Here is a 26,390-nt window from a genome sequence, read left to right as displayed (position 1 = left end):
CAACTCACTCTTAGCCCTTTTTTCCCCACTATTGTCATTTTAGCTAAGAGATCCATTAAAAATGTCATTACCCGAGTTACACTCTAGTCAGGTAGATGTATAGTGTAGCTGATAGTGGGTGTTGGCATAAAACTGACCTAAATTTTACTCCTGACCGTCTGGTAGTATTAGCTGTGTGACCTGGAGCAAGGGAATCTCTCTGTCTTGGTTCCCTCTGTAAAATATCTAATCATACTTAACATATATATTTGGTGCTTACCTGTATCAGTCATTATACATTTAATCTTTGTAACACCCCCTAGAAGAAGAAGAAACTATAGATGAAGCAACTGAGGCACTGGGAGGTTGAGTGACTTCCCCAAGGGCACACTGCTCATGAACTTCAGAGCCAAGATTGTAATGCAGGTTCCAGAGTCCAGGCTCTAACCACCATATCTACAGCCTCTCCAAATGAGGGCATACCTACTAAGGGCTATAGGACTAAATGAGATGATGTATATAAAGCCCAATACCTGTACTTGACAAGTGTCTGATAGGTAGCAGCTGTGTGTGTTACAGATTTTTCCTTTCACACTGAGAAATCTGCAAGGCTTTATCTTGTGGTAGAAAAAAAAAGAGGTTGGATGAAATAGAACAGAAGCCTGGGGAGAAAGGGTGAGGCAGAATATGAAAGGGAAATAATGGGGTTGTGGGGGAGAAAGAAACTTTCCACTATCGTTTAAGGTTGTTTGGGCTAGTCTAATAATCAAATAGACATAAGACAAATTAGCAAGAGAAAAATGACCAAATTTAATTACATATATATGTATGAGAACTTCACATACATGAGAGACGGAGGGACCCCCCACACATGAGAGGGTCAGAGACAGAAAGGGAAAATGAGGTGTATATGACATTCTGAGCTCAGGATGAGGCAAGGCTCCTTGGGGTTTCAGAGGGGAGGAAGGTCATTCCCAGGACACTAAGAAGAGCAGGTATTCAGTGATTAGACGTTTGCCCTGCCGTATAGATACATCAAAAAAGTCATTTCTGATTAACTCAGTATGGGCAAGGGCCCTAATTTAAATTCTTTTTTTTATTTATTATTTTTTGTTGTTGTTGCATCAATGTTGATTTTTAATGAAATTTTGATGAATATAATCAAATTGTCTTCTAAAAAATTACTGTTACTTTTATGTCTGTTACCAGTGTGAGATGACTTATTTCCCCAAATTTTCTAGTTCTTTAACTTTAGCTAATTGGATGGACATTATAATTTAAATTCTTTAAGAGAAAGAGAAAAGTTTCTCACAAGCCTGCAGGATCCGGTTCAGCCTTTATCTTAAAATAATCTGCACACCACAGAGGAACATTTTAGGGTGACTGGTTCTGAAGCCCTACAGAGTATACAAGAAGACAGGCAGGGGTGAATACTTAGGAAACAAGAAGTCTAGCTGGCTGGGCCTAGAGAGAGCACAGTAACTCTTTTTTCAACAGCAAACAGAAACTTGCCAGCTGCAGAACGGATGGCAAATCCGGGAGGCCTTGGGCTGGGGCGGCCTCCCCCGCTCCACCCACCGCACCCCACCCCGCCTAAGGCCGCTAGGGCGGGATAGGCTTCCCGGGTTGGCCGCGCGTCTGTCCCCCTGCGGGAGGGATTCGTCTGCCCCCTCTGCTGAGAGCCCGGGAGCCCCAGGCCAGAGACACTCCGAGTTCCGAGTTCCAGTGTCCCGGGCCCGGGCTTGGCCAGCGGGGCGTGATGGCGACGTGGCGGCGAGACGGCCGGCTGACCGGCAGCCAGCGGCTGCTGTGCGCGGGGCTGGCTGGGGCGCTCAGCTTGAGCCTCACCGCACCACTGGAGCTCGTGACTGTGCTAGCCCAGGTTGGCGTGGTGCGAGGTCGCGACCGAGGGCCGTGGACCACAGGGCTCGCCGTGTGGCGGGCCGAGGGGCCCCGAGCCCTATGGAAGGGGAATACGATGGCTTGCCTGCGCCTCTTCCCTTACAGCGCCTTGCAGCTCACTGCCTACCGCAAGTAAGGGCCCGGCCGTGCGGGGGGGTGGGCCGGGAGCCGGGACCGTCGGAGTTCCCGGGGTCAGGGCCCTGGCGTAGGCCCGGGCCGTTTTCTCGATCACATGGGAGACCCTCGGGGCACTTTGGCTGACAAGAAACATCTACAGCCCCCAAAGCGCAGCCTCCAAGTTTGTCACGTACTCTTGGGATTTCTTCCCAGCCAGGTGCAGTTTTGTGGGGGCAGCCCTAACCCAGCGAGGCTCACCGGGTAGGACAGGTGAGGGGGTGGCATGTGGCAATAGGGGTTTTGGGGGATGGAATGAAGAGACCTCCAGAAAGATGGCTCCTAACCATTCCCACCGTCCATCAACCTGGAAACTGCCTTGACTAGCCTAGGAGAGACAGACCCGTTTGAACTGTGTATGCAACTGAACCTGTGTAACCAAAGCCCCCAGAAAAAAAAGTGTTTGGTAGGACCAGAGGACTCCCTCCATTGCCACAAAACAGGCTACAGGTTTCTACACACACGCGCTCACAAACACCCCTAAAGGAAGCTTGCCTTTAGGGTCCAACACCTCCCCATGCTGTACTGCTCACTCCACACTCACTGCCCACCAGCTTTGGGCTTACTTCAATAGCTGCTTCTTAAGACTGGATAACGCCAGATGAGTTTTCAAGCTTCCTCAAAACTCACAGATATTTGTATTTTAGCTGGAAACAAAGCCTAAAACAGTGATGGAATTTCAGGAAAAGGAGATGTTTGTATGCTTGGAAGGATGGTCCCTGTGTTCCTCAGTAGGGATCACAGCCAACTCTAAAGGCCGGCCTTGGCTCTGAATTAGATCAACAGCCCACAGCCTTGACCACATTGTTGAGCCTTGAAGGCTAACAGTCAAAGAATTTTGCCTCTGACTCTGGGAAGCCAGAGCTGGAAGGCTCACCTGGCAGCTGACGGGCAAGATGGAATCAACCTTATCACTGAGTCCTGCAGGCTAGAACTCTTTCTGCCTTATCGCCTGGGAATAGTTTACTTTGTCTTCCTCTGAGAAGCAAAGGTACTGAGATCATCAGGCATTTCTGTCAGGCTCTCTCTCCTCCCTAGCATCTCCTTGCCCTCATCAACTTCTGGCCTGAAGTCTGTGTAGACAGCTCTCTGAATTTTAATGACTCAGCTTCTCCCCACTTCACTCTCTTCTCCACCAAGCCAGTATGGAAATTTTCCTTTGGAATGCGTGCCAGAGGAAGAAGACAACTTCAAAGGCTGGTTTAAGTATTGTGGCTTTTCTGGGAACCACCTAATATATACATCATTCGATTTTTAGAACACCTTTCTTGAGAAATAATGGACATAAAAATTGTATATATTTCAGGTGTACAACTGGATATTTTCATATACATTGTAAAATAATTATCTCAATTAAGCTAATTAATGTATCCATCACCTCCATATAGTCATTTTATCTGTGTGTACATCATTGAGTTTTTAAAACTCCTGCCTCCTACCCTGTAAGGTTCATAGGATGGGAAATATGTCCATTTTACAGATGCAGAATGGGACACAGACTGGCCATACCATTTACCAATGACAGAGCTGAGCGCCACTACCTGGCTTTCTGATATCAAATCTCATACTCTATTACAGCATGCTTCCTTTCTTTCTGCCTTTATTTGATTTTAATGTACTGAGTCTTCATTAAGTACCCACTGTATGCATGATGCTGGGGATGAGGTAAGGATGAAAGGCACATGGTCCCTGTGCCCCGAGCTTACAAAGTAATAGAAGAATAAGATCAGTGTATCCATAGTGTGTGATTTCCATGGTTAAAGTGCTATAGAAATAAACACTTCTGATGAGGGATGAGGAGGAAGAGAAGCGAAGACTTCTCAGGGGGAAAAAACCATCTGAGTTTGCTCTTAGGAGAATGAGTAGGAGTTTGCTGGCAAAGATGGAGAGAAAGATATTGCAGGTAACGTCAAACACAGGGGCGGAAGGCACGCAGCATGATTGGAGCATAAGGTGTGTCTTCAACTGTAATGGGAAATACAGCCAGAAAAACAGGTTGGGATCAGATGTTGGAAGGCGGGGTTAAGGAGTTTGGACTTGACTTGGTATGCAAGGATAGCTGTGGGAGATTTTTGGTGGGGGGAAGTGCTGCGATTAAAGCAGTTCAACAGTAATAAGTGTCACCTGGAAGCAGGGTAGGATGACTACAGAGGCAGAAGACTGGGGATGGATTGCAGGACCAGTTAGGAACCTATTTCACTTGTCTGTGTGATAGCTGAGGGCACCTGGAATAGACTGGTAACAATGGGAGTGGAGAAGATTTGATCCATGGGAGAGGAAGAAGAGATAGTTACTCAAGCCAGGTTTGCTCATTTTTTTCCTGCAAGATTTTTTTTTTCTGGAAGCTAAAAGGAAATATTTCAGTGAATGGCTGGATATAGATAGAAAGCAAAGTGGTTGATTAATCAATGGTGCCATCCTTCCTATGTATAGACGATACCTTTGGCCCATCATTATACTGATTCATCTCTACTCTTTCCTGACCATGAATTTGCAAAATCATTGCATGGGGCTTATGATCATGGATTTCAGCAAAGAATAAACATTTGCATGTTCAGAGAATGGAATGCAGTGGTTAAATAACTTGTCTACAAACACAATTAATGACAGACCTGGAGCTTGAAACCAGATCTTCTGCCTTCACAGTCCAGGACTGTACTCACCATTGTGATACTGAAATGTGTGCTTACTTGGGTTAACAATCAAAAGAGTACGCTTGGGAGAGTCTATTAGGCGCTAGGTACTTGTAATAAATAAATAATACCTAACACAATGCATGGCTTTCAAATATATCAAATAGCCCTCACCCAGCTTTATACCACAACTGCTTGTTTAACTGTATAAGCACTGGTTTGAGTCCTTGCAGCTCTGAAATTGTTCATAAGCAACACCAACTCCTTATTGTGTAACCACTTCATGACCTTGTGTGTGGCTGCTAACTTGTATTAGGTTGAAATGTTGGCAGTTTTAACTACATACATCCAGGGTGTGTGCAATATTCGTGTGGTTGAAAGGAATGGGTCACTGCTGTTCACCAGCTTATCCAGTCTCACTGGAAAAAACTGTGAACGTGTGTGGGGGTTGGGGGAAGAGCAGAAAGGGGAACACTGGTGCCCCAGCCAATCAAACAAGAACTTAAGATGTGGGGACCAGGGTGAGATCAATGGCCTATTAGGCTTGCCTGCCTTGACTCTGTGATTCTAAGTAGAATGATAAGTGGTCATTGTCTCTGTATCAGGTGGTCAGTGTCTAAGAAGGGACTTCCTTTGGTTCTTTTGAAATTTTGTGTATTTGATGGGAAGAACTGACTTCATAAGGCAATCTGACATAAGACAGTTCCTCTTCCTAGCTCATCAAGTTAACCAAAAGCTTATTTCCTCTCCCATTGCCCTTACCAGTCATTTCTTTTTAAAAAAAAAGATTTTATTTATTTATCTTTAGAGGGGAAGGGAAGGAGAGAGGGAGAGAAACATCAATGTATGGTTGCCTTTCGTGCATCCCCTAGTGGGAACTGGCCTGCAACCCAGGCATGTGCCCTGACTGGGAATTGAACTGCAATCTTTTGGTTTGCAAGCCTGCGCTCAATCCACTGAGCTACCCCAGCCAGGCCAGTCATTTCTTTAGCAGGACTGTTCAACTCTCTTCTGATCTATGCTGAGTTTTTGCACAGTATCTGGCACATTGTAGACATTCAATAAATGGATAATGAATTAATTAATGCCCCAGAAGTGGCCAAGTGGGATAGGGAATAAGGGTGAGGCAATCAGAATGAATGGTGTTTCCTTTGGCATTTCAAACTCCATGTTTTTCTAGGTTGTTCTGCCTTACTGCGGACCATTCCTCCAGTCAAGCATTTTCATTTCCTCAATCTTCCCTTCCTCTTCTAAGGTCCCCCCACCACCAACTTGACTGGCCAGAGGAGAGAGGAGGGAGAAACAAGGAAGTATGCAGGCAGTGAAACTGAGGCAAATGACCCATTAGTGGTAGCCAGATCTAGTTACCTGGATCTTTAAAAGGTAGATGGTTAACTCAGACCACTGTTTCAGTCAGCCCAGTTAAGATACATTAACAAAATGAAGTCAAGATTTTCCTACAGCTTGAAGGAGATAAGGAGATGCCTTTTTTTTAAACAAGAAATCATTGAGTTTACTTGAGAGCAAGGAGCCATCCTAGAACCCCTTAAATAACTGCACTTGCACACCCACTCATCTTACTTAGGGCCCTGGTTTGCTCCCAGACTGAAGGAGCAGGAAAGATACCTCTTCACTGGATGTTTGAAAGTCAAAGCACTAGAGATATTCTCAGTTTTTTAAAGATACAATGCTTCTATTTTAGCCAAGTTCTGTTCGCTTTCCTTTTATTCAAACCCTTGCTATCCCTCTCACTCTCTCCCTCCCCACTCTCTGGCACAAAATATTTATTTCCTGATTTCCAGGTAATTTTTGATCTTAGCCTCATCAGCAAGATGGAGTAAAATTCCTTTGCTTCCTGTTCCTGACCAGGGAACATATGTCATGTAAATGTCCCTTTATAATAATTTCTGCCCAGGTAGGCCCTCATGCCTGGGGATGTGCTGCTCCCCAAAAGAGGGATTGTAACAGAATAACTTTCTATTTTGCATTTGGAAAAATCCACCCAAAGCCACTTTTGACTACATTGTAAAACTGCAGAGAAACACAAAAAAATAATACAGTAAACACCCACCATCCAGAATTGACAGCAAGATAAGTAGTATAAAAGATACTTCAATATCTTTTTAATGTAAGAAATAAAATATCACCTTGGCTGGTGGCTCACTGGATTGAGTGCTGGCCTGCAAACCAAAAGGTTGCTGGTTCTATTCCCAGTCAGGGCACATGCCTGGGCTGCAGGCCTGGTCCCTAGTGGGTGTGCCAAGGGGCAACCACACATTAATGTTTCTTTCCCTCTCTTTCTCCCTTCCACTTTCTCTAAAAATAAATAAATAAAATCTTATTAAAAAAAGAAATAAAATATCATAGATCAAACTGCTGTCCCCTTCATTCTCTTTCCCAGTCCATCCCCTTTTCCACCTTCCAGGAGGTCTGTTTTACACTTTTTTATATGTATCTATAACTATCCATGAGTAATACAAGGTATGATTTTGTGGGTGTGTTTCTTAATTTAAATAGATCATTGTCATAGACTATAGGTCACTCCGAAACTTTCTTTTTTCACTCAACTTTATGATTTGTTTTTGTTAATATGTAGTTCTAAGCTCATTCATTTAAACTGTATAGTGTCCATTGAATGTCTGTACTGTAATTTATCCATTTCCCTACCAATGGTCATTTAAGTGGTTTGACTTTTTCACACTTACAGATCCTATTTGTGTCTTCATATGTACATGTGCAAGAATTTCTCTAGGTTATGCATCTAGAAAGGGGATTGCTGAGGTAAAAGTATGTATTCTTTCAATTTTACTAGATACTACAAAATAGCCATAACAATGTACACTTCTACAAGCCACTGCTTGGTGAGAGATCCTCTTTCCACTCATCCTCACCATCACTTAATATTATCCAACTTTTTAATCCTTGTCAATCTGCTAGATGAGAAATGGTATCTTGTTATTGTTTTTATTTGTCATTTCCCTGATAACTAGTGGGGTAGCACATCTTCTAACTAATTCAGTATATATTTTTAAAATATTTTATTTATTTATTTTTAGAGAGAGGGGAAGGGAAGGAGAAAGAGTGGGAGAGAAATATCTATGTGTGGTTGCCTCTCATGTGTCCCCTACTGGAGACCTGGCCTGCAACCCAGGCATGTGCCCTGACTGGGAATCGAACCGCGATACTCTGGTTCGCAGGCCCGCGCTCAATCCACTGAGCTACGCCAGCCAGGGCCTTAATCCAGTATATTTTTAAAACTCAATTTCTGGGGATGCTTGAAGTCATCATTTCAAGCAACTTCATTTCTTCTAAGTTTCAACAGAAGCAAAGGAGTACACTACACTTTAGTATTTACCAAGTACTTCTGCAAATTTACACCACACAGGCAAGCCAGAGTTGACAGTTATGTGGATAAAAGGGGGAAACACTTAAAGTGAAATGGGAAGGACATAAGGGTAGCTATAAATAAGAGGGCTGGGCATCTCTTCCTTACAGCTAACTAGAAGTATACAAATATAGTGGAGTTGATGTGTTGTTCATTAATCCTATTCATTAGTATGGTAGTTCTCATTTTGTAAATCATTTCCAAATGCTGGAAGATGTTTCAAGTAGTGTAGAGTACTCTAGTGCAATCCATAGCTGACTCCCTTGGACTTTCCCCCTGTTTTCTCCCAGGTTTGTTGTACTCTTCATGGATGACCTGGGCCATATTTCCCAGTGGAGTGCCATCATGGCTGGAAGTCTTGCAGGCATGGTTTCCACCATTGTGACATATCCTACAGACCTCATCAAAACACGCTTGATTGTGCAGAATATGCTGGAACCATCATATAGGGGGATCCTCCATGCTTTTTCTACTGTTTATCAACAGGAAGGATTCCTGGCTCTTTATCGAGGGGTTTCCCTTACAGTTTTAGGTAAGAGAAAATTTCACCTTGTCCAAGGAAAGGCTGCATTCTTTGACATATATGAATGTACTGTGTACCTTTATAGCCAGTTAAATCCATTTTATTGAGGTCAAGGGCATGTGGATTTAGTCCACATAGTGCCACTTAGCTTCATTCTATTCCATAGCTATACAGCCCACTCCTGACTTTGGCTTGTCACATCCCAGAGAGGAGTGGAAGATAGAGTATACAGGTGGCTATACCCAAACTGATTGGAAGTCAATACCACACATTCCCCATCCGACTGTGGGAAGGAGTCCCAGTATGCATATGTGCATGTATGAGCACAACCAGGGTAGCAGTTGTAGCTTCTATGGTCTTTGGAGCCTGTGCCAAGGCTACACACACACAGGTCACCCAGGACCTCCAATGGCCAATCCAGTAGACTTTTGCCCTTTATCTGACCTTTGTTGCAATATATAATGAGATTGATCACCCCTTCTTCTGGAAACTTGGATTCTCAGACCCCACTGTCTTCTGGATATCTTTCCCATCTCTCTGGCAGCTATCTCTTATCTCACTCATCTGGCTCATCTGACACTGTCAGCCCCCTATACAACACTATCCCTCCAGCTCCTTCCTTAACTCTTCTTTCACTCTCCATACCCTCCCTAGGTGGCCTCATCTAAGCTGTGGCCTAAACAACCATCACTGTACTCTAATGAACCCCGTAATAATTTCTTTGTTTTAAAGATTTTATTTATTTTTAGAGAGAGGAAAATGGAGGAAGAAAGAGAGGGAGACAAACAGCAATGTGAGAGAAGAACATTGATCAGCTGTCTCTCCTATGCATTGCTTCTCATACGCATCCTGACCAGGGACAGAGCCCGCAACCCAGGCATATGCCCTGACTGGGAATCAAACCAGCAACCTTTTTTCTTTGTGGGACAATGCCCAGTCACCTAAGGCATACCAGTCAGGACCCAATATCATTTCTGCAGTAACATTTATAGGTGCTTACTATGGGCCAGACAGTGTGCTAAATGCTTGCCATACAGGTTTTCAATTAGGCGTTATTTTACAGATGAGGAAATAGATGCTTAGGGAAGCTAAGTGACTTCCCCATGACCACATGGATAGAAAGTGGAAGAACCAAGCAATATAACACCAGAGCCCTCTTTCTTAACCACTGACTGCTACCAATTCCCTGTGGCAGTACGAATACCTACTATTAGACACCCTCACCTGATGCTCCCTTGGCTCATAAAACTCAAGATTAAACTCAGTGTCCTCATTAATCTCACACCTGCTCTCCTCTTGTGCTCCCTAATGAATGAGACGCCTTTCTTTCACCCAGTGGCCCAAGCCAGAAGAAACCTAGGCTCACTTCAACTCTTCCTCTCATTCCACTCTCACTTTAGTCAGCAAATGCTGTCAAGTTGACCTCTTTGAACTCACCAGTCTATCCCCCTTCTCCATCCCTATCTCCTCTGCCGTAGGTCACACTTGCATCACCATCTTTCCCATAGACACTTACAAGAGGCTCCTCTTGCTTGTTCCAAGTCTTGGGTCTCTCCTGCCCTGGGTCTCCTGCCCTTTGCACTGCAGCCAGGGTATGGTGATCTCTCTAAACACAAGATGATTGTTTTACCACCCTCACTCCACTGCCCTGCTCAAAAGCCTTCATTGCCTCTTAAGCACCAGGGAAAAGCCCCAATTCTTTATAGCCTACCAGACCCTTCAGAATAGCCCATCCTACCTCCTCTCCTGTCACCTCCACCTACACTGATGCTCTAGCCATACAGAAATACTTGCATTTCCTGGAAATACGACTTACTCCCTTTGTTCATGCTGTTCCCTCTGCCTGGACTGCCTATCCACTCTATGTCTGATGAACTCCCACTCATTCCTCAAGGCTCAGTTGAGAAGTTCTCTCTTCTGCAAAGTCCTTCCTGATTCCCCCTCCAGCAAAATTAACCCCTCTGATCCTAGCAAACCTAAAGCACTTTGTTTGGTGCCCCCCACCCCAGCCTTAATGTCACCTATCAGGGGCCTCACCACTAGACAGTGAACTTCTCCAGGAATTAGCCTACCCTTTTTTTGTATTCCTGCACCTAGCCTAGGTCCCAGCACATGGCATAAACTGCATGAATGTTTTCTGAATGGAGGTAAATGGGTCATCATTTTTATGTGTTTATTAAATATAAATATTATATTATTCTAAGGACAAGTAACCCCTCTGTGTTATCCGCTCTTTTAAATCTCTTTTTGAAGGAGACACTTAGTTCCTCTGTAAAATTAACATGATTCGCAACATTTCTGGAAGTTTGTGAAACTGCTACCTACTATACTCCTTACTCACCATATTTTCCTGGAAAGCTGAGGATGCCATACAGTGCATAGTGCCCACTGGACCCTGATATGGCCACACCATTTCCAAATACAAGGCCAAGTTACCTCCCTCACCACCACAGTCTCACTCTCCAGTTTTCACAGAATGTTTCCTTCCTAGCTACAGACCAGTCCCTCTTTGCCTCCAGAAGTTGATTAAGTGTAGCCCACTTTTTCTTATGAGACTGATTTTCTTCCAATATTTTATTTTTTTATAATTTCAAACACCTAGAAAAGTTTAATTAATAGGAAACATCCAGCTCTGGCTGGTGTGGCTCAGTGGATTGAGTGCCTGCCTGCAGACCAAAGGGTCACAGGTTCGCCTCCCAGTTGAGGCACATGCCTGAGTTGCAGGCTGGGTCCCTGGCTGGGTGTGTGTCCAAAGCAACCGATTGATGTATTTCACAACATCGGTGTTTTTTCTCCCTCTCTTTCTGTCAGTCTAAAATAAATTTTAAAAAATTGAAAACACCCATATACCTACCACCTAGATGCTACAATTAATATTTGGCTTTATCATGTATATGTCCATCTATCCATCCCTCCAGCATCCATCGGTCTATTATATATATATATATATATATATATATATATATATATATATATATATATATATATATTATTTTTAGAGAGAAAGGAATGGAGAGAGAAAGAGGGAGAGAAACATCAATGTGTGGTTGCCTCTTGCACGCCCACAATTGGGGACCTGGCCCACAACACAGGCGCGTGCCCTGACTGGGGATCAAACCAGTGACTTTCTGGTTTGTGGGTCAATGCTCAACCCACTGGGCTACACCAGTCAAAGCTATTTTTGATGATTTTCATATAACTTGCAAACATCAATATACTTTACCTGTCAACTCTTCAACATGTGTATCATGAACAAGATCAGAGTTCAATATTTGTTTATGGTTCTTTTTAAAGTAAAATTTACATAGAGTAAAGTACACAAACCTTTTGCAAATCATTTCATGCATTTTGACAAATGACACAACCCCTATCAAAACAGAGCACATTGTTATTACCCAAGAAAGTTTCTTCCCATTGCTTCAGCTAGAGTGATTTTAACAAGCCCAGAGAGGGTCTTGTTTACTTGCCCTGGATTCCCCATAGGCATTTATGTTTTAAGCCAGTGTTTGCCTAGACCTCAGCAGCCTCTTCCTGGCCTTGTTTTGCAGGTGCTCTCCCTTTCTCTGCTGGCTCCCTTCTAGTTTACATGAACCTGGAGAAAATCTGGAATGAATCCCGAGATCGCTTCTCTCTCCTCCAGAACTTTACTAATGTCTGCCTGGCTGCTGCAGTGACTCAGACCCTCTCCTTTCCCTTTGACACGGTAAAGAGGAAAGTGCAGGTGAGGAGTGATTTTGGAGGGGGTAGTGGGGGATGCCTTGTGTGTCGGTGGGTAGGTAACGACAGTAGAAAACACTGACCCTGAGCAATGTAGGTTTCCAAGGAGATTGTGACTGCTCACAAGTACTGTGCAAATCCCCACTCTGGGCCATTTCCACTGCTAACCTCAGGGCTATTGGATCCAGCCCCAGGTGCTATTTCATTCCCATGCTCTGCTTTTTTTAGGGCTTTTATTACTCCTTTAGATGAGGCCCAATTTTCTTTTCTCTCTTCCTCTTAGCTGCTATCTCCTGTGACATCACTGAAACCTCCTGGCTCCCTCCCCCTGGGGCCTCCACAGCCAGGAGGAGGGCGCACTCTTTTGTAACCACCCCTTACCTCAGTGAAACAGAATGGAAAGAGTGAAAATAAGCCAGGAGCTACTCAATGACCAAGCTCCAATAGTCCCTGAGTCCCTTGCTAAGGAAGTAACTACATTTGAAAAGGATCGGTGTCTTAGTGGGATTGGCCCTGTGTTTTCCTAACTGTTACCTGGGAAACTCACATTTGCTGTATAGGCTACAGAGGCAACGGCCTGGTATCTGAGAGCCCAAAGTGAGTAACTGGCTTAGCCTAGAATCAGCCAGTTTTGATTTAAAAAAATCAGTGGGCCAAGTAAGGTTGGGGGTTACAAGCAGGTCTGCACAGTGAGGGTGGGCTCAGAATGAAGAACTCTGAGGCTTTGCATCTGCCTTTAACCCTACTTGCTCTCTGGTAGCCTCCCTAAAACTCTAGTCCACAGACTTGCCTGACTCCCTGGCCTCTTCTGGGCAAATATGGTTTTATACGATGAATATATGTTCCTGAAGATCTGGTTGGATATTAATGTGGGGTCAGTTGAGTCCAGTTTTAAATGATCGATCCCAGCTGAATTCATTTTTCCACACGTCTGTAACTGGTTCCTCTGCAATCTCAGTGGCCCCCAGCTTCCCTTGGTGGCTTTCTTGGCTGGGCTGGAGCCCACTTACCTCAGCACTAAAAAGCCTGAAGGACCCTGACTGGGTAGCTCAGTTGGTTAGAGTGTCATTTCTGATTCACCAACATTGCCCGTTCCATCCCTGGTCAGGGCACATACAAGAGGCAGCCAATGAACACATGAACAAGTGGAACGACAAATCAATATTTCTGTCTCTCTCTCCCCCTTCCTCTCTCTCTCTAAAATCAATCAATGAAAAAATATGTACTCTAAAAAGTGTGAAGGTACTTATCTCAACCTATAAAGAAAAGCTGCCTTCAGAATAACACGCATGACATTCAGTTCTGCAACTTCAGTCCATGAGACTTTTCATCTGCCTGGGCTGTGTTCCTTTCCTGTCCTTTGTCAAGACAAATAAATAATTGTCACACTGTTCTAATTGTAATGTAGATGCAAGTTCAGAGTTGCTCAGTGCATGTTTATTTGTAATTCATCAATGCTAATTTTAAAAGGACTGTACATAACAAGCTTAAAAATGGTTAAAACGGTCAATTTTATGCGACGTGTTACAAAGATTATAGAAAGGTATGAAAAAGAAAACAATAATTTCTTATAAGCCCAACATGTGTGTGCTATAATAATTAATAGTTTTTATTTTATGTATATTTATATGTGCGTGCATGTGCATACATGTGGATGTGCATAAATATGAATATATGTAATACATGCATATGGAAGGTATTTTCACAACACTGTGTTCCTACTGTATATAAAAAATTAGTATCATGCTCATTTCACTTCTTATATAATAGATATTGCCCTAGGCTATCAAGTGTTGAGAATTTCTTTTTAAATTAGCGCATAATTTTCCACCCTATAGATGTGCTACAAATATTTTTTTAAACAACGAATATTTATTCTCAAAGTTACGGAGGCTGCAAGCTTAATATCAAGGTGCTGGCGAGGCTATGTCCCTTTTGAATGCTTTCGGGGAGGATCCTTCCTGTCTTTTCCAGCCTCTGGTAGCCCTCACAGTCCCTTGGTTTGTGGCAACATAATTTCCATCTCTGCCTCCATCATGCCATAAATAGCAATTTCTCAGTTTTTAAAAAATATTTAGGCTGTTTCTGATTCTTCAGTGAAAACCCTTGTATTTTTTCACATTTGTGATGACACCTTTCAGCTGTATTCCTAGAAATCAACTTACAGGTCACAAGACAAAAATAATTCTAAGGTTCTTAATGAAGTTTGCACCCTAGCAAGGTTATAAGTTTACACTTGCACCAGCAGTAAGCGTGGCTCACCTCAACTCTCATCAATAGTAATTCCTATGACTTTCTAAAGCCTTGGGGACCTAATAGCTGATAAATGCCATTACATTGTTTTAATTAGAATTTCATTGATTATATAAACAAATTATACATTTTTCATATATAAATAGGGCCTTTGTATTTTGGGGAGGGAAATATTCTCTTTATGTCCATCACCTATTTGTCTAGAATATTCAGCTTTTTCTACTGATTGGTAAGAAGTCTTTATATGTTAAAGATATTAACCCTTTGCCATACATTACACGTATTTTTCCCAGTTAGACAGTTGGCTTTTGATGCTATTTATGTACGATTGTTGTTATACATGTTTTTTAGATTTTTATGCAATTATATCTATTATTGTTTTTTGTTTCTACCTGTGCTTTTCTGTATAAAAGGCCTACCCTATCCCACAGTGATAGGATTAATCATTAATATAGCTCTTTTTTAAAAGAAGATTTTTTTTAAGATTTTTTAAAGTTATTTAAAAAGTAAATAACTTTTAGAGAGAGGGGAAGGAAGGGAGAAAGAGAGGGAGAGAAACAGCAATGTGCAAGAGATACATCCATCAGTTGCCTCTCACGTGTGCCCCCTATTGGAGACCTGGCCCACAACCCAGGCATGTGCCCTGACTGGGAATCAAACAGGTGATCTTTTGGTTCACAGGCCAGTGCTTGATCCACTGAGCCACACCAGCCAGGGCTATATACCACTTTTTTTGGACTATAAGACTCACTTTTCTCCCCAATTTGGGAGGAATAATGGTTGTTAATGCTGCTGTTGAGTTCTGTTTACATTTACATTGGTGAAATATTATGTTATTTATGTTATTAAATATTTTACCACATTTTTTGCATCAAAACTTTTTTCCTATTTCCCCCCTCTAAAACCTAGGCATGTCTTATAGTCTGAAAAATACAGTAGTTCGTTAAATACTTTTTTATTATAAGTTTTACAGTTAACACTTTAATGTATTTTAAATTAACCGGGGATATGACATGCGGTAATCATCTGACTTTTGTAAAAAATAGTTTACCAATTGTTTAAGGATATGTGAACTTAAAAATAAAAATGTCTTTGAAGTTATTTGGGATGCACTGATTCAGGCAGAAGACAGAGTAGTATTCTGCTTAGGAGACAAAGGTATGGTTATTTGTGAGAAACAGAAGGGGACAATTAAATCAGTAGAAGGAAGGCATTTCTGTTGGCTATAACATAATGATATTAATTCCAAACAATGTTTAATTTTCAATGTGGTAGTCATCAGTCCTGTAGTCATATGTGTTGTCTTGTTATCTTTGCAAACAGTCCTTTGGGGCATAAAGTTGCTTAGGCCCAGCCCAGAGGTTATTTTTTTCCCGTGGAAACATTCCAAAGCTGGAGGCATAAGATGTGCAACGCAATGTTTCCGGAATGACAGCTCTGGCTCCATTTTAAAGTGGCTCTGTTTATGTCAATTTTCTTAACATACCATTTCTGAAATAATATTTCTTTCCCCCTCCATTCTGTGATGCAACGTTTACCACATCCTAGATATTTACATATTCTAGGGTCTATCTTCAGCTATGTGTCATGTTCTGTGGATCTGTCAGTCTGTTCTTGTGCTGGTACCACACTATTTCAATTCCTCTAGCTCCCTAATATTAGTTTTTATTAAAAACTTTATTTATTTCTTTTCAGAGATAGGGGAAGGGAGGGAGAAAGAGAGGGAGAGAAACACTGACGTGTGATAAAAGCATCAATCAGCTGCCTCTCACATGTCCCCATTGGGGGACCTGGCCTACAACCCAGGCATGTGCCCTGACCGGGAATTAAACCAGTGAACTTTCAGTCTGGGGGATGATACCCAACCCACTGAGCCACACCAGTCAGGGCTGTAATACCTTTTAATATGTGGCAGAACACCTCCCTTCTTATTGCTCTTCTTTTCAGCATTTCCTTGATTATTCTCAGTCATTGGTTTCTCCTGATGAACTTTAGAAGTGCCTTGTAATTATGAATGGAGTTATGTCAGACCTATAAACTTGGAATAATTCATGTAAGATATTTTCTCTTTCACTTAGGAATGTCATATATTTCTTTTAGTTTCAGTCATCTTTCTTTAAATTGAACTATATAAAATTACCAATATTCTATCATTTTTACATGATTTTTTAATGTATTGATTTGAGAGAGAAAAAGAGAGAGAGATTTATTTCACTTATTTATGCATTCTTTGTTGATTCTTGTATGTGCCCTGACTGGGGATAGAACCTACATCCTTGACATACTGGGACGATGCTCTAGCCAACTAAATTACCCAGCCAGGGCTAATATTCTACCTTTACCTTTTTGACATACTCAAATGGTAATTTCATATGGTTTAACCCTTAGAAAAATTGATTTCTTCGTGTGGTAATTATGGGTTTTTTTCTTTAGAAAAAGATAGCTTTTTAAAAACAATGTCAGGGAACGGTTTGGTAGGAAAGATTTATGATATATTAGAAGCTTTTTATGCATTTTTAGAAAACCCTGGCCCTAAGAATTTCTTTCACTGTCAGGAGTGAGAACAGGCTGTCACTGTTTGAGCGTCAGAAGCTGAATGAAACAAAAGCTACTTATAGCACTGGCTTCTGTGCTGCGAGGATCACTTTTTGAAATGGTAGAGCCAGTCTATGACCATACCACCCTGAACATGCCTGATCTCATCTGAAATAGTAGAGCCAGAAGTATCTCTCTAATACTTTCTGCCACCTCTTATAATTTAGTGTTCCTTATACATAGTTTAAGGCCTTGAGCCTAGTGGTAGGGGTAGTCAATGAAAAAGGTAAAATTCTGGGACCAATTCCAATGTATGAGGTTTTCCCCCCACACCAAACAATTCTCCAACACCAGCTGGGTGTCCTACAATGGAACTCAGTTTTTTGGTTTTTTTTTAGATCTTTTATTTATTTATTTCCAGAGAGAGGGGAAGGAGGGGAGAAAGAGAGGGAGAGAAACATCGATGTGGAGACAAACATTGATTGGCTGCCTCTTTCACACCCCCCAGCCAGGAACCTGGCCTGCAGCCAAAGCATGTGCCCTAACCAAGAGTCAAGGGGTGACCTTTCAGTTCAGGATGACACCCCATCCACTGAGCCATACCAATCAGGGCTCAACTCAATTCTGATACCATCTACCTAAAGATAGCATCAGATCACAGGGTAGGAGCTTAATTCCACAAGACAGCCACCCACCTTCAGATGCTAATCTCAAGTCCAGGTACTTCTGACTGACTGGCTGTACATCAGAGGTTCCCAGGACCCCATCCTTGAGTTGACTTAATTCACTAGAGCAGCTAATAGAACTCAGGAAACCAGATTACTCACTAGATTGCCAGTTTATTACAAAGGATATTAAAGGATATGAATCAACAGTCAGAGGAAGAGATTCACAGAGCACAGTCCCAAACAAAGGAGCCTCTATCCCCGTGAAATTTGGGACTTGGCACTGTGGCACCTGACTGTGTTTTGCTTCGCCAACCTGGACTCTCTCTGAACCCTGTGTTTTTGGGGTTTTATGGAGGTCTCACTACACAGGCATGATTGACTAAATGATTGGCCGTTGGTGACTGATCCACACTTCAGCCCCTCATCCCTCCCAGGAGGTTAAGGAAGCAGGACTGAAAGTTCAGCCTTCAATCACATGATTGGTTCCCCTGGCAACCAGCCTCCATCCTTTGGTGTACTCCAAAAGTCACCTCATTCACAGAAGCTTAGGTGTGGCTGAAAGGAGATTGTTATGAATATCAAGACATCTTTATCACTCTCATCACTTAGGAAATTGCAAGGGTTTCAGGAGCTCTGTGCCAGAAACGGGGATGAAGGCCAAATATATATATTTCTTATTATAAATCATAGTATCACAGAGGGTTTTAGATAAAATTCAGTGACATCTAAATGTGGGAGTAGGGTTTCAATCTTCTCTATAAATTTCCAGTTTTCGTTTATCCCCCTGAGAGGTAGAACAATGATCTCTTCTGGGGGAATCTAGCCACTGCTACATCCCACTCTGGAATATTTATATACATATAACAATGTACTCTAAACCAGGGTAAAGTATATGAGAAGTGAGTATTTGGGGGTAAACTTGCTAATCTTTCCCCTTGTATAGAAACACTCTAAATAATGCATGTGCAGAGTTTCAACAAGAAGCTTTAAAATAAATGCAAAGTCATAATGATTGTGTAAAAAACAAATCCAAAAAAGCAATTGCTGTTTTCAAAAAGTATGATCAGTATCCAGTTATGAATAACATCATAAATGACATCCAAAGATATAGGAAATGAATTTTTAGGATTTTAGTTAAAGTGTTATTTAACAGGAGTGAACAAACATAATAATACATTGTCTGCTCTACTTTTTAAAAACAGTAATCCCCAAGAGAGAACCAGACGGGTTTTAAATGTAAACATGCATTGCTTTCTCTGGCCATTAGATGTCGCTGCAGTAAATGGAGCGTACCTGAGCACTATCTGAGGGTATTAGATCCAGGGCACTAGTGGTGTCTGTCTAGTTAAAACCTCCTAATCCCTGCTTGAAATTCATATTCGGTTTGGAGGATAAGAGGCCTAGAAACAACAGGTGAACTCTAAATTCTGCTGTAGTTGTTGTTTTTTCCTGCAGAGCACACAATCCAAATTCTCCAAGAAGAGAGAGCTTTAATGACAATCTCCCCTGAGGGGAGTAGGCAGAGTTTGCCAGCAGAATTTGTAAGGAGGGAGCTTTGCAGGGCAGCCATGTGCTCTGAACTGAGCACACTTAGCGATCGCATTTAAATTCCATTGGCTGTCCTTGTTGCACTGCCTGTCAGGAAGCAAATCCACGTCAAGTGTCTTACCCGATACTGACTGGCTACTTTGTCTAAATGTCTCCTTCTAATATGTTTTGAGACACACACACACACACAGAACACACTGCCTGTTTAATGCCACATCAGGTTGAAACTCCCTTGAACATTAATGACAATAATCAATAATCAGATGTCTCGTTTAACCAGCTGGGCCCTTCCTTCACTGCGCTTACTCTCATTTTATTCCTTTTTCTTTTTCTTGCCCTGGCTCCTGGCTGGCATGCTAGAGAATGGAGAGGTAAATAAATTATGCATGTGCATGTTTTGATGGTGTGGTTTCTGATGGGAAGGGGGTGGATCCGCCCTCTGTTCAAATGGAATGAGGTACCCCCCACCTGGTGCGCTTTCACAGAGGCCAAGACCGCCCTGCCTAAAATCTCTGTGGCCACACTTCAGTGCCTTTCTCAGTTCAAACTCTTCCACATATGGCTTGACCTTTCCACCTTCATATCTCCCACACCCGGCCCAGAGCCTGGGCCTGAAGAGGTTAGCAGCATTATTGTATTGAGAAAGTAGAAAGGGTAAAAATTGACGGAGATTAATTAGTCTCACTAATCTGTGGGCTCCTAATAAGGATTTGGGATTCCTGAGCAAATAATTCTCTGGACAGGCACCTGCGGAGGAGAGAGGGTGACAGGCTGCCCTGAACATCCAAGGAGCAGCTGAGAACGTGAGACCCTCCTGAGAGCAGCAGGAAGGAGGCACCAGGCACAAGCTTGATTCCCCTGTAGCTCTACCTGCCACCCTCCCATATTGCCCATATTAGGTGTGTCCATTTCATCAAATATAAAACTGAGTGTCAGCCCGTTGCTTTATACTGCAGGGGACTTTGACCCCATCGAGCTCACAAGGTAAGCATGATTGGGCCAGATCAGCATTTGAACTGAAAACACATAAGATGAAGGACAAAGGTAGTGGTCAACTGGCACAGCTGACGAAGCAAAGTACACATGGTATCTGAGTGAAGGGAGGCCCTGGCATGTTCAAACAGAGATGCTGAGCCTGGCTGAGATGCTTAACACCTCGGCTGCTTTTAGTCAACTGGACACTGTTGCTTCATCAGTCCCTCCTAGGGTCTGCCTCCCCCACACAGTTTATCATGCTCAAATCCACATCTTCATCCCCAGCCCCACGTTGCAGACATTACCATTTAGCTATCACCTCTCCACTGGCACCTCTAACTGAAAATGTACTAAACGGACTTCTTCCTCTGAAACGTTCTTCCCAAGAGTTTTCCATTTCAGTGCTACCATTCCCCCAGGCTGGAAATCCACAGTTTATCTTTGAGTTTCCTCTTCCCCTACCTCCCAATCAATCTTGAGGCCAGTTGGTTCTTCATTCCCAACATTCCCAGTGCTCCCACACTGGTCTTTCTTTTTGTCACTGTCCCCGTCCTAAGCTGGGACCTTAACAGGTTATACCTAGGCCATTGCAGCAGTCCTGTAACCGGCCTCCAGGATTAATTCTAAAAATGATCCTGGAGCACCAACGTACCCGGCACTGTGCAAAGCGCTTTAGGCTCTTATTTAATCCTTACAACAACCCTATGAGGTGGGTTCTGTTCCTATGAAGCCCATTTTACAGATGAGAAAACCAAGGCACTGAAAGATTCTGTAGCCTGCCCGAGTTCACCCACCCAGTAACTGAGCTGAAATTTAAGACCAGATAGCGGGTCTCCAGCAGCAATACTCATTTAAGTCCCTCCAGTCCAGCTCATAACTTCTTCCAGACTTTCTTAAGATCTGCCTGTGTTTTGTCCTTCTTTGTCACCCCTAGAGAATAAAGGCTGAGCCCCTTGGCCTACCATGCTGCCCTTACCAATTTTGCCACCCTCGTTGGCACAGAGGCCCTCTATATCAGGAGTTGCAAAATCAAACAGCAGGAACTTGGAAGTAATGTGCAAGAGAGAAAATAGGAAAATGCAGATAATATACAGTTGCCCCCTAAAGAATAAGCTTTCAAATCTGTTCGGAGCCATCAAGGTTTTTGGCTTTCAAAAGCATTCTGGAGAACCAACTGCACTGTGCTCACCACATGTGATTAGCATCCAAATGTGAATAGCAGAGAAGAACAAAGTGAGCCAGCAGAGGCTGAGGCAGGCAAGCTCCCCTTCTCCAAAGGATGGATGCCATTTAGAAATGTGGGCCCAGTTTTTCAAGGGAGCCTAAAATCCAGATTTTTATGTAAAATCACCCCATTTGTCAATGGTGGCGAATAAAATTAGGTAAATACTGCCTGAGCTAAACAAAACACCTCTTTTTATAACCTCTGCTCTATTCAAGCCTCCACTTCCATCAAAATGATCTTAGTCCACCTCCCACCTCCCTCAGCATATGTCACATATGAGGCACCTCTGCCTGGAGCATCTATCTCTACCTTCATAAAGGCTCAAATGAGGTTTGCCTCAGTGATGGCTGTCTCTTCTGACCTAAGATAGCACATACCTGTTCCTTTTGTTTGACAAATGAGTTGGCTTTTCCCACTCCCTAAAGAGCATCCCATCCTGATGGGGAAAGGCAGATGTTCTGCTTCTGTAGAGCCTCAATGGGGTGTTCCACGTCACTGTGGAGGAGATTGTGGAGCAGGAAAAGCCAGTTAATTAACAGTGTGCTCTAGCAATAATTGAAGATGCTATGTTTTCACTGTCACCCCACCCCACCCCCAAGGGCACTGTTATTTTGTGGTAGTTTTGTGGGTGAATAAACCCTTTGAAATGATGCTATTCGTTTGTGCGCGCCCTCTGAACCAGCTGATTGAATTTTCAAAGCCTTTTTCTACATGCCTCCACTTCTTCCATCTCTACACCGTTGCTCTGTCTCTCCATCCTGTCAAAGCCACATCCTAAGGTCTTCTGTCACCTTCTGCAGCAGAAGGAGTTTCCTTCTTCCGAATGCACGTAGTGTGCACTCACTACAGCTCTCTTAGGCCCATGTAACATGCTTCTCTGTGCTATAATTGTCTCTGTCATTATTCCCTCTAGACTATGAGCTCTTTGCCTTTGGGATATATATCTTACTCATTTCTTACTCATTTGTACATCCCCACAACACATAGCCTTGTGTAGCAGGCACTTGATACTTGTTTAAAAATGAATGAAGTTCAGGGCCGGCTTATGGTATCTCACTGTCTGTGAGTACAGAATTGAACCTTAGCTGCCACTGGGTGAGCTCCAACTCTGTGTACTTGTCCCTACCCATGCGGAAGGTAAGAACAGCCTGCTCTAAGGAAACCCCTGTTTTGTCCCCTGCCTAGAATAACTCTCACTCTGATAATGCACTATCTTCTTTCTGCCTTGCCAGTCAGGTTCTATTTAATCTCAGCCCAAACACCTGTTAACATTTCAAGATAGGCAAATATGCTGACAGGACAGAGTAAAATAACTGTAGCACCGTTTGTATGTATACCCCCACTTCGATGCAGCCTCCCACCACTGTGTATGGTGCCTGGAAATGCTTGACAAATCATAGCATCATAGAACTTGTATTTGTTAGTTTCTCGATTTCACTAAATGTGACCTGATATAAATGAATGTGTCTAAATCTATGCTGTTCTTCGGTACGGCGCTTTTGTCAGGGGTAAGGATGGGGACAAAATATGTCAGGAGGAGGTAATGAAAGGATAGTGTTCCCTGGGATTAAAAATTATAATATTATGCCTACCATTTATTGGTCATGTAATATGGACAAGGCCATTTAACATCCCATTCCACCCTTTTTTATAGACCCTATGAAGTAAGTGCCAATATGATTCCTATTTTCTTTTTTTGTAACTTTTTTTAAAAGATTTATTTATTTATTTATTTATTTATTTTTAGACCGAAAGGAAGGGAGGGAGAAAGAGAGGGAAAGAAACATCAGTGTGTGGTTGCCTCTCACGTGCCCTCTACTGAGGACCTGCAACCCAGGCACGTGCCCTGACTGGGAATCGAATCAGTAACCCTTTGGTTCACAGGCCACCGCTCAAGCCCCTGAGTCACAGCAGCCAGGGTTGATGCCTATTTTCTAGATGAAGAAATGAGACACAGAGAGGGTCAATAATTTGCCTAACAGTCACATAGTGAACAAGTGGTAGGGGTAAGGATGGAACTCAGGTCTCTCCTTCAGGCCCATGTTTTATCCACCAAAAGTATAGGAGCTTGTTCCTAGGTGCTAGGCAGTCAGTTCATTTTTTTTTCAGTTCCTTTGCCCCAGGCTTCGCAGTAGTGGAAGAGGGAGAAGAAAACCTAACCTTGAGAACTGGGTGCTCACAGTGTGGGACAGAAAAATAACTTTCCTTCTACTCTTCTAAGTTCTTCTGATTGGACCAATAGTAAAATTATCACAAGGCAGAGTAACAGGAGAAAATTTATTACATAGGTACAAGTAATAAATGTAGATACATATAGTGTATGAAGTCCTAGGAATCTGGAACTTCAAAGGGCAAGTAGGCAGTTCACGGGTAGATGAGAAGGAGCAAACATGTGGTGAACAAATTATTGCCTGGTCATGCAGAAACAATGGGATCTCGAGGGCAGTCTAACAGACTTTATGAGATTGCTAGGGTCCCACTGTCAGAACATGTAGTTCCTATTATGATGCTAAGGTAATAGCTCCCTTCCTTTAAGCAGCTTTTTCTATCTGAATTCCTTTAGGCATGTAAGGGGGGGAGGGTCAGAGTTTTTTTCTGAGTCTCATTCCTTAATAACCAACTTAAAATGATCAAATCCAAAAAAGCATATTTTGGAGTAGCAAACTGTGCTCCCCCTCCCAGTTGCAAGAGCAGTTGGAAAAAAAACAAAACAAAACACAATAGTGTACAAGCTCAGAAACAGGCAAGAGCCTGGCTTTGGCCAGGGAATGGTTAACTCAAGTTAGAGGGGAGGGGAAATCTTTGGAAAAGCGGGCTGGCCAGGGCTTGCTTTAGTCTCTGGCAGCCTGACAATGGAAGGCTTGAAGCCGGCAGACAGAATGAGGAGCATAGATCATTCAGTAGCCACAGACCTTTGGCCAGCTACAAACGGATCAAGCTGCTCCACTGGCTTTTTGAGAAAGCCCCACTGGCTCTTTGAGCTCCTGGGAGAGCAGACACAAAGCCCCACGAGGGGAAAGGAAGTCATGATCATCACACATGCTAGGAGCTGCTAACAGTTTTCAAGTTTTCGGCCTGGTTCAAGGTTTCTTGGTTGACATAGCATCCATTCTCAGTAAGAACAGAGCTCTGTTTTTCCAATAGAGCCAGCTCACCTGTCCTAAAGTGCAAAGGCTGCTGGGCTCTAAGCTGCTGGGGTAGTGGGAGAAGATAGGAACATTACCTTTAGTTTGCTGCATTTTCAGCTCCTTGCTTTCTTCTCACTTTGGGGCCTGGCCCCTTTGGGGACTGACTACTTCTCCCGAAGTCAGCAGCACTGCCTTGGCAGTCTGGCATAAAAGGCCAGTTTTGGGCCCCAGGTAGATGTCTGGATATCCCTTAGGCATGGTGGATTTGAGCATCATTGTTAAGGTGTAGGGAAAGGAAAACATTTCCCTTTGACTCCCCCCCCACACACAAAAGTTATAGGGTATGGTAAATACCTGAGGTGTGGCAGTTGTTGATCATGGAAACAACCGTCCTTAGAGGTCAGGCAAGGAAGGTGAATGGAGGAACCCTCTTCATTCCATTCTTTGTGAAATCACTCTGCCCTTTTCGCCTGACCTGAGCTGGCCAACTCCTTTGAAGAGATAAAGTCTAGGAATCAAAATGACCTAAGCGGGCTTCTTTGCACTCCAGCTAAACAGTAATAGCAACTAAGATGGGAGTTGACCCCCCTCCCCACCTCCAGAGTGTGGGTGAAGGGAGAGGTAGGGGAGAGGGAAACAAACATCCCAGAAAAGGACTTATGTCAGCCAAGACCCGCAGCTGGGAGCAGTCGTCTGCACCTCCTGCTGTCAGGCCTCGATGGCACTGGCCCTTCCCCCACCGACCTCAAGCCGCTTCTAGAAATGGGATGAAGAGTACCTTGTAGGTGGGCCCTGCCGACAAAGCGGCCTACACCTACTTTTGTGGAATCCCCACTGGGCCTTTAGAAGCCAGTTTTCACCTCCTTTTCCCATGTAGCTGTTGCTTGTTTGTTTTTGATGGCTGTGTTCATCTTAAAGCTTTGTGGGCAGAGTGGTTCCATGGTCAGGAGTGTGGACTTTGGACACCAGCTCTCCCCTTACTCCTGCATGAACTTGGACAAGCCATGAGCCCTCTCTGAGCCTCATCTTCCTCACCTGTAAAACATGGGCGGAAGCATAGTGCCTAGCTCATATATGGAGAGAAGAGATTGAATTGGGTTCATGCAGATACAGAGCCAGGCACGTGATAAATATTCAGTAAAGCCAGTGTGCTATTTTTATTCTTCTTGAAGCATCTCTTCAGAATCTACATAGGGCATTGAAGGCCTGATTACAACTATAAAAGCTGGCCCAGGCGTGTTTTTATGTTTCCTATGATTGCTGTAAATACACAAACAAGTTAGCATCACAAAACCGCAAAAGACCCTCTATAGATAATGACAAGCAGGGATGGTTGGAGCATTAATTATTCATTTGTTCGGTTCTTTTAACAGGCATTTAACCTAGGTCCTAGGGGCTACCATGTGCAAGTCTGTATGTTCCCAGACTTCTGAAAACTCATCTTCCAGATCATTTCCCTCACCCTTCCTACCGGATCTCACTACCAATGAAGGTGACATTAAAAGTTGGTACTCCCAGCTGCTGCTGCACGCACTCCCCTGGCCCCGTCCTGGGCAGCTCCAGCAGCTCTGCTCACTTGCATCTCAATTGCTTTCTCTAGCCTGACCCAGCTGCACTTTTGGTTTCCCCGCCCCATCCCCCACCACCACACAGGAACTGTTTCTCTTCTCTCTTTCCAAGCGGAATACTAACCTGCTGTCTATTTGCTTGCTCCCCCATCTGTTATCCCGTTATCCTGGGCTTTC

General features: G+C 43.3%; 1 protein-coding gene across 2 annotated transcripts in view; it reads left to right on the top strand.

Moving 5' to 3' along the window:
* Positions 1-1,486: 1,486 nt before the first annotated feature.
* Positions 1,487-26,390, top strand: part of SLC25A43 (solute carrier family 25 member 43) — a 45,502-nt gene continuing 20,598 nt past the window's right edge. The window contains exons 1-3 of one of the 2 annotated variants that reach the window (XM_037164101.2): positions 1,487-2,013; positions 8,364-8,605; positions 12,145-12,317. In XM_037164101.2, coding sequence (XP_037019996.2) covers positions 1,739-2,013; positions 8,364-8,605; positions 12,145-12,317 — 690 coding nt within the window. In that variant the 5' untranslated portion in view covers positions 1,487-1,738. The remainder of the gene's footprint in view (positions 2,014-8,363; positions 8,606-12,144; positions 12,318-26,390) is intronic. The other variant, XM_053669778.1, reaches the window with a different exon arrangement.

This window comes from Artibeus jamaicensis, unplaced genomic scaffold (assembly GCF_021234435.1).
Source record: "Artibeus jamaicensis isolate MK-2021 breed Jamaican fruit bat unplaced genomic scaffold, CSHL_Jam_final contig_1686, whole genome shotgun sequence".
Classification (NCBI taxonomy): domain Eukaryota; kingdom Metazoa; phylum Chordata; class Mammalia; order Chiroptera; family Phyllostomidae; genus Artibeus; species Artibeus jamaicensis.
This window is presented reverse-complemented; position numbering and strand designations above follow the sequence as displayed.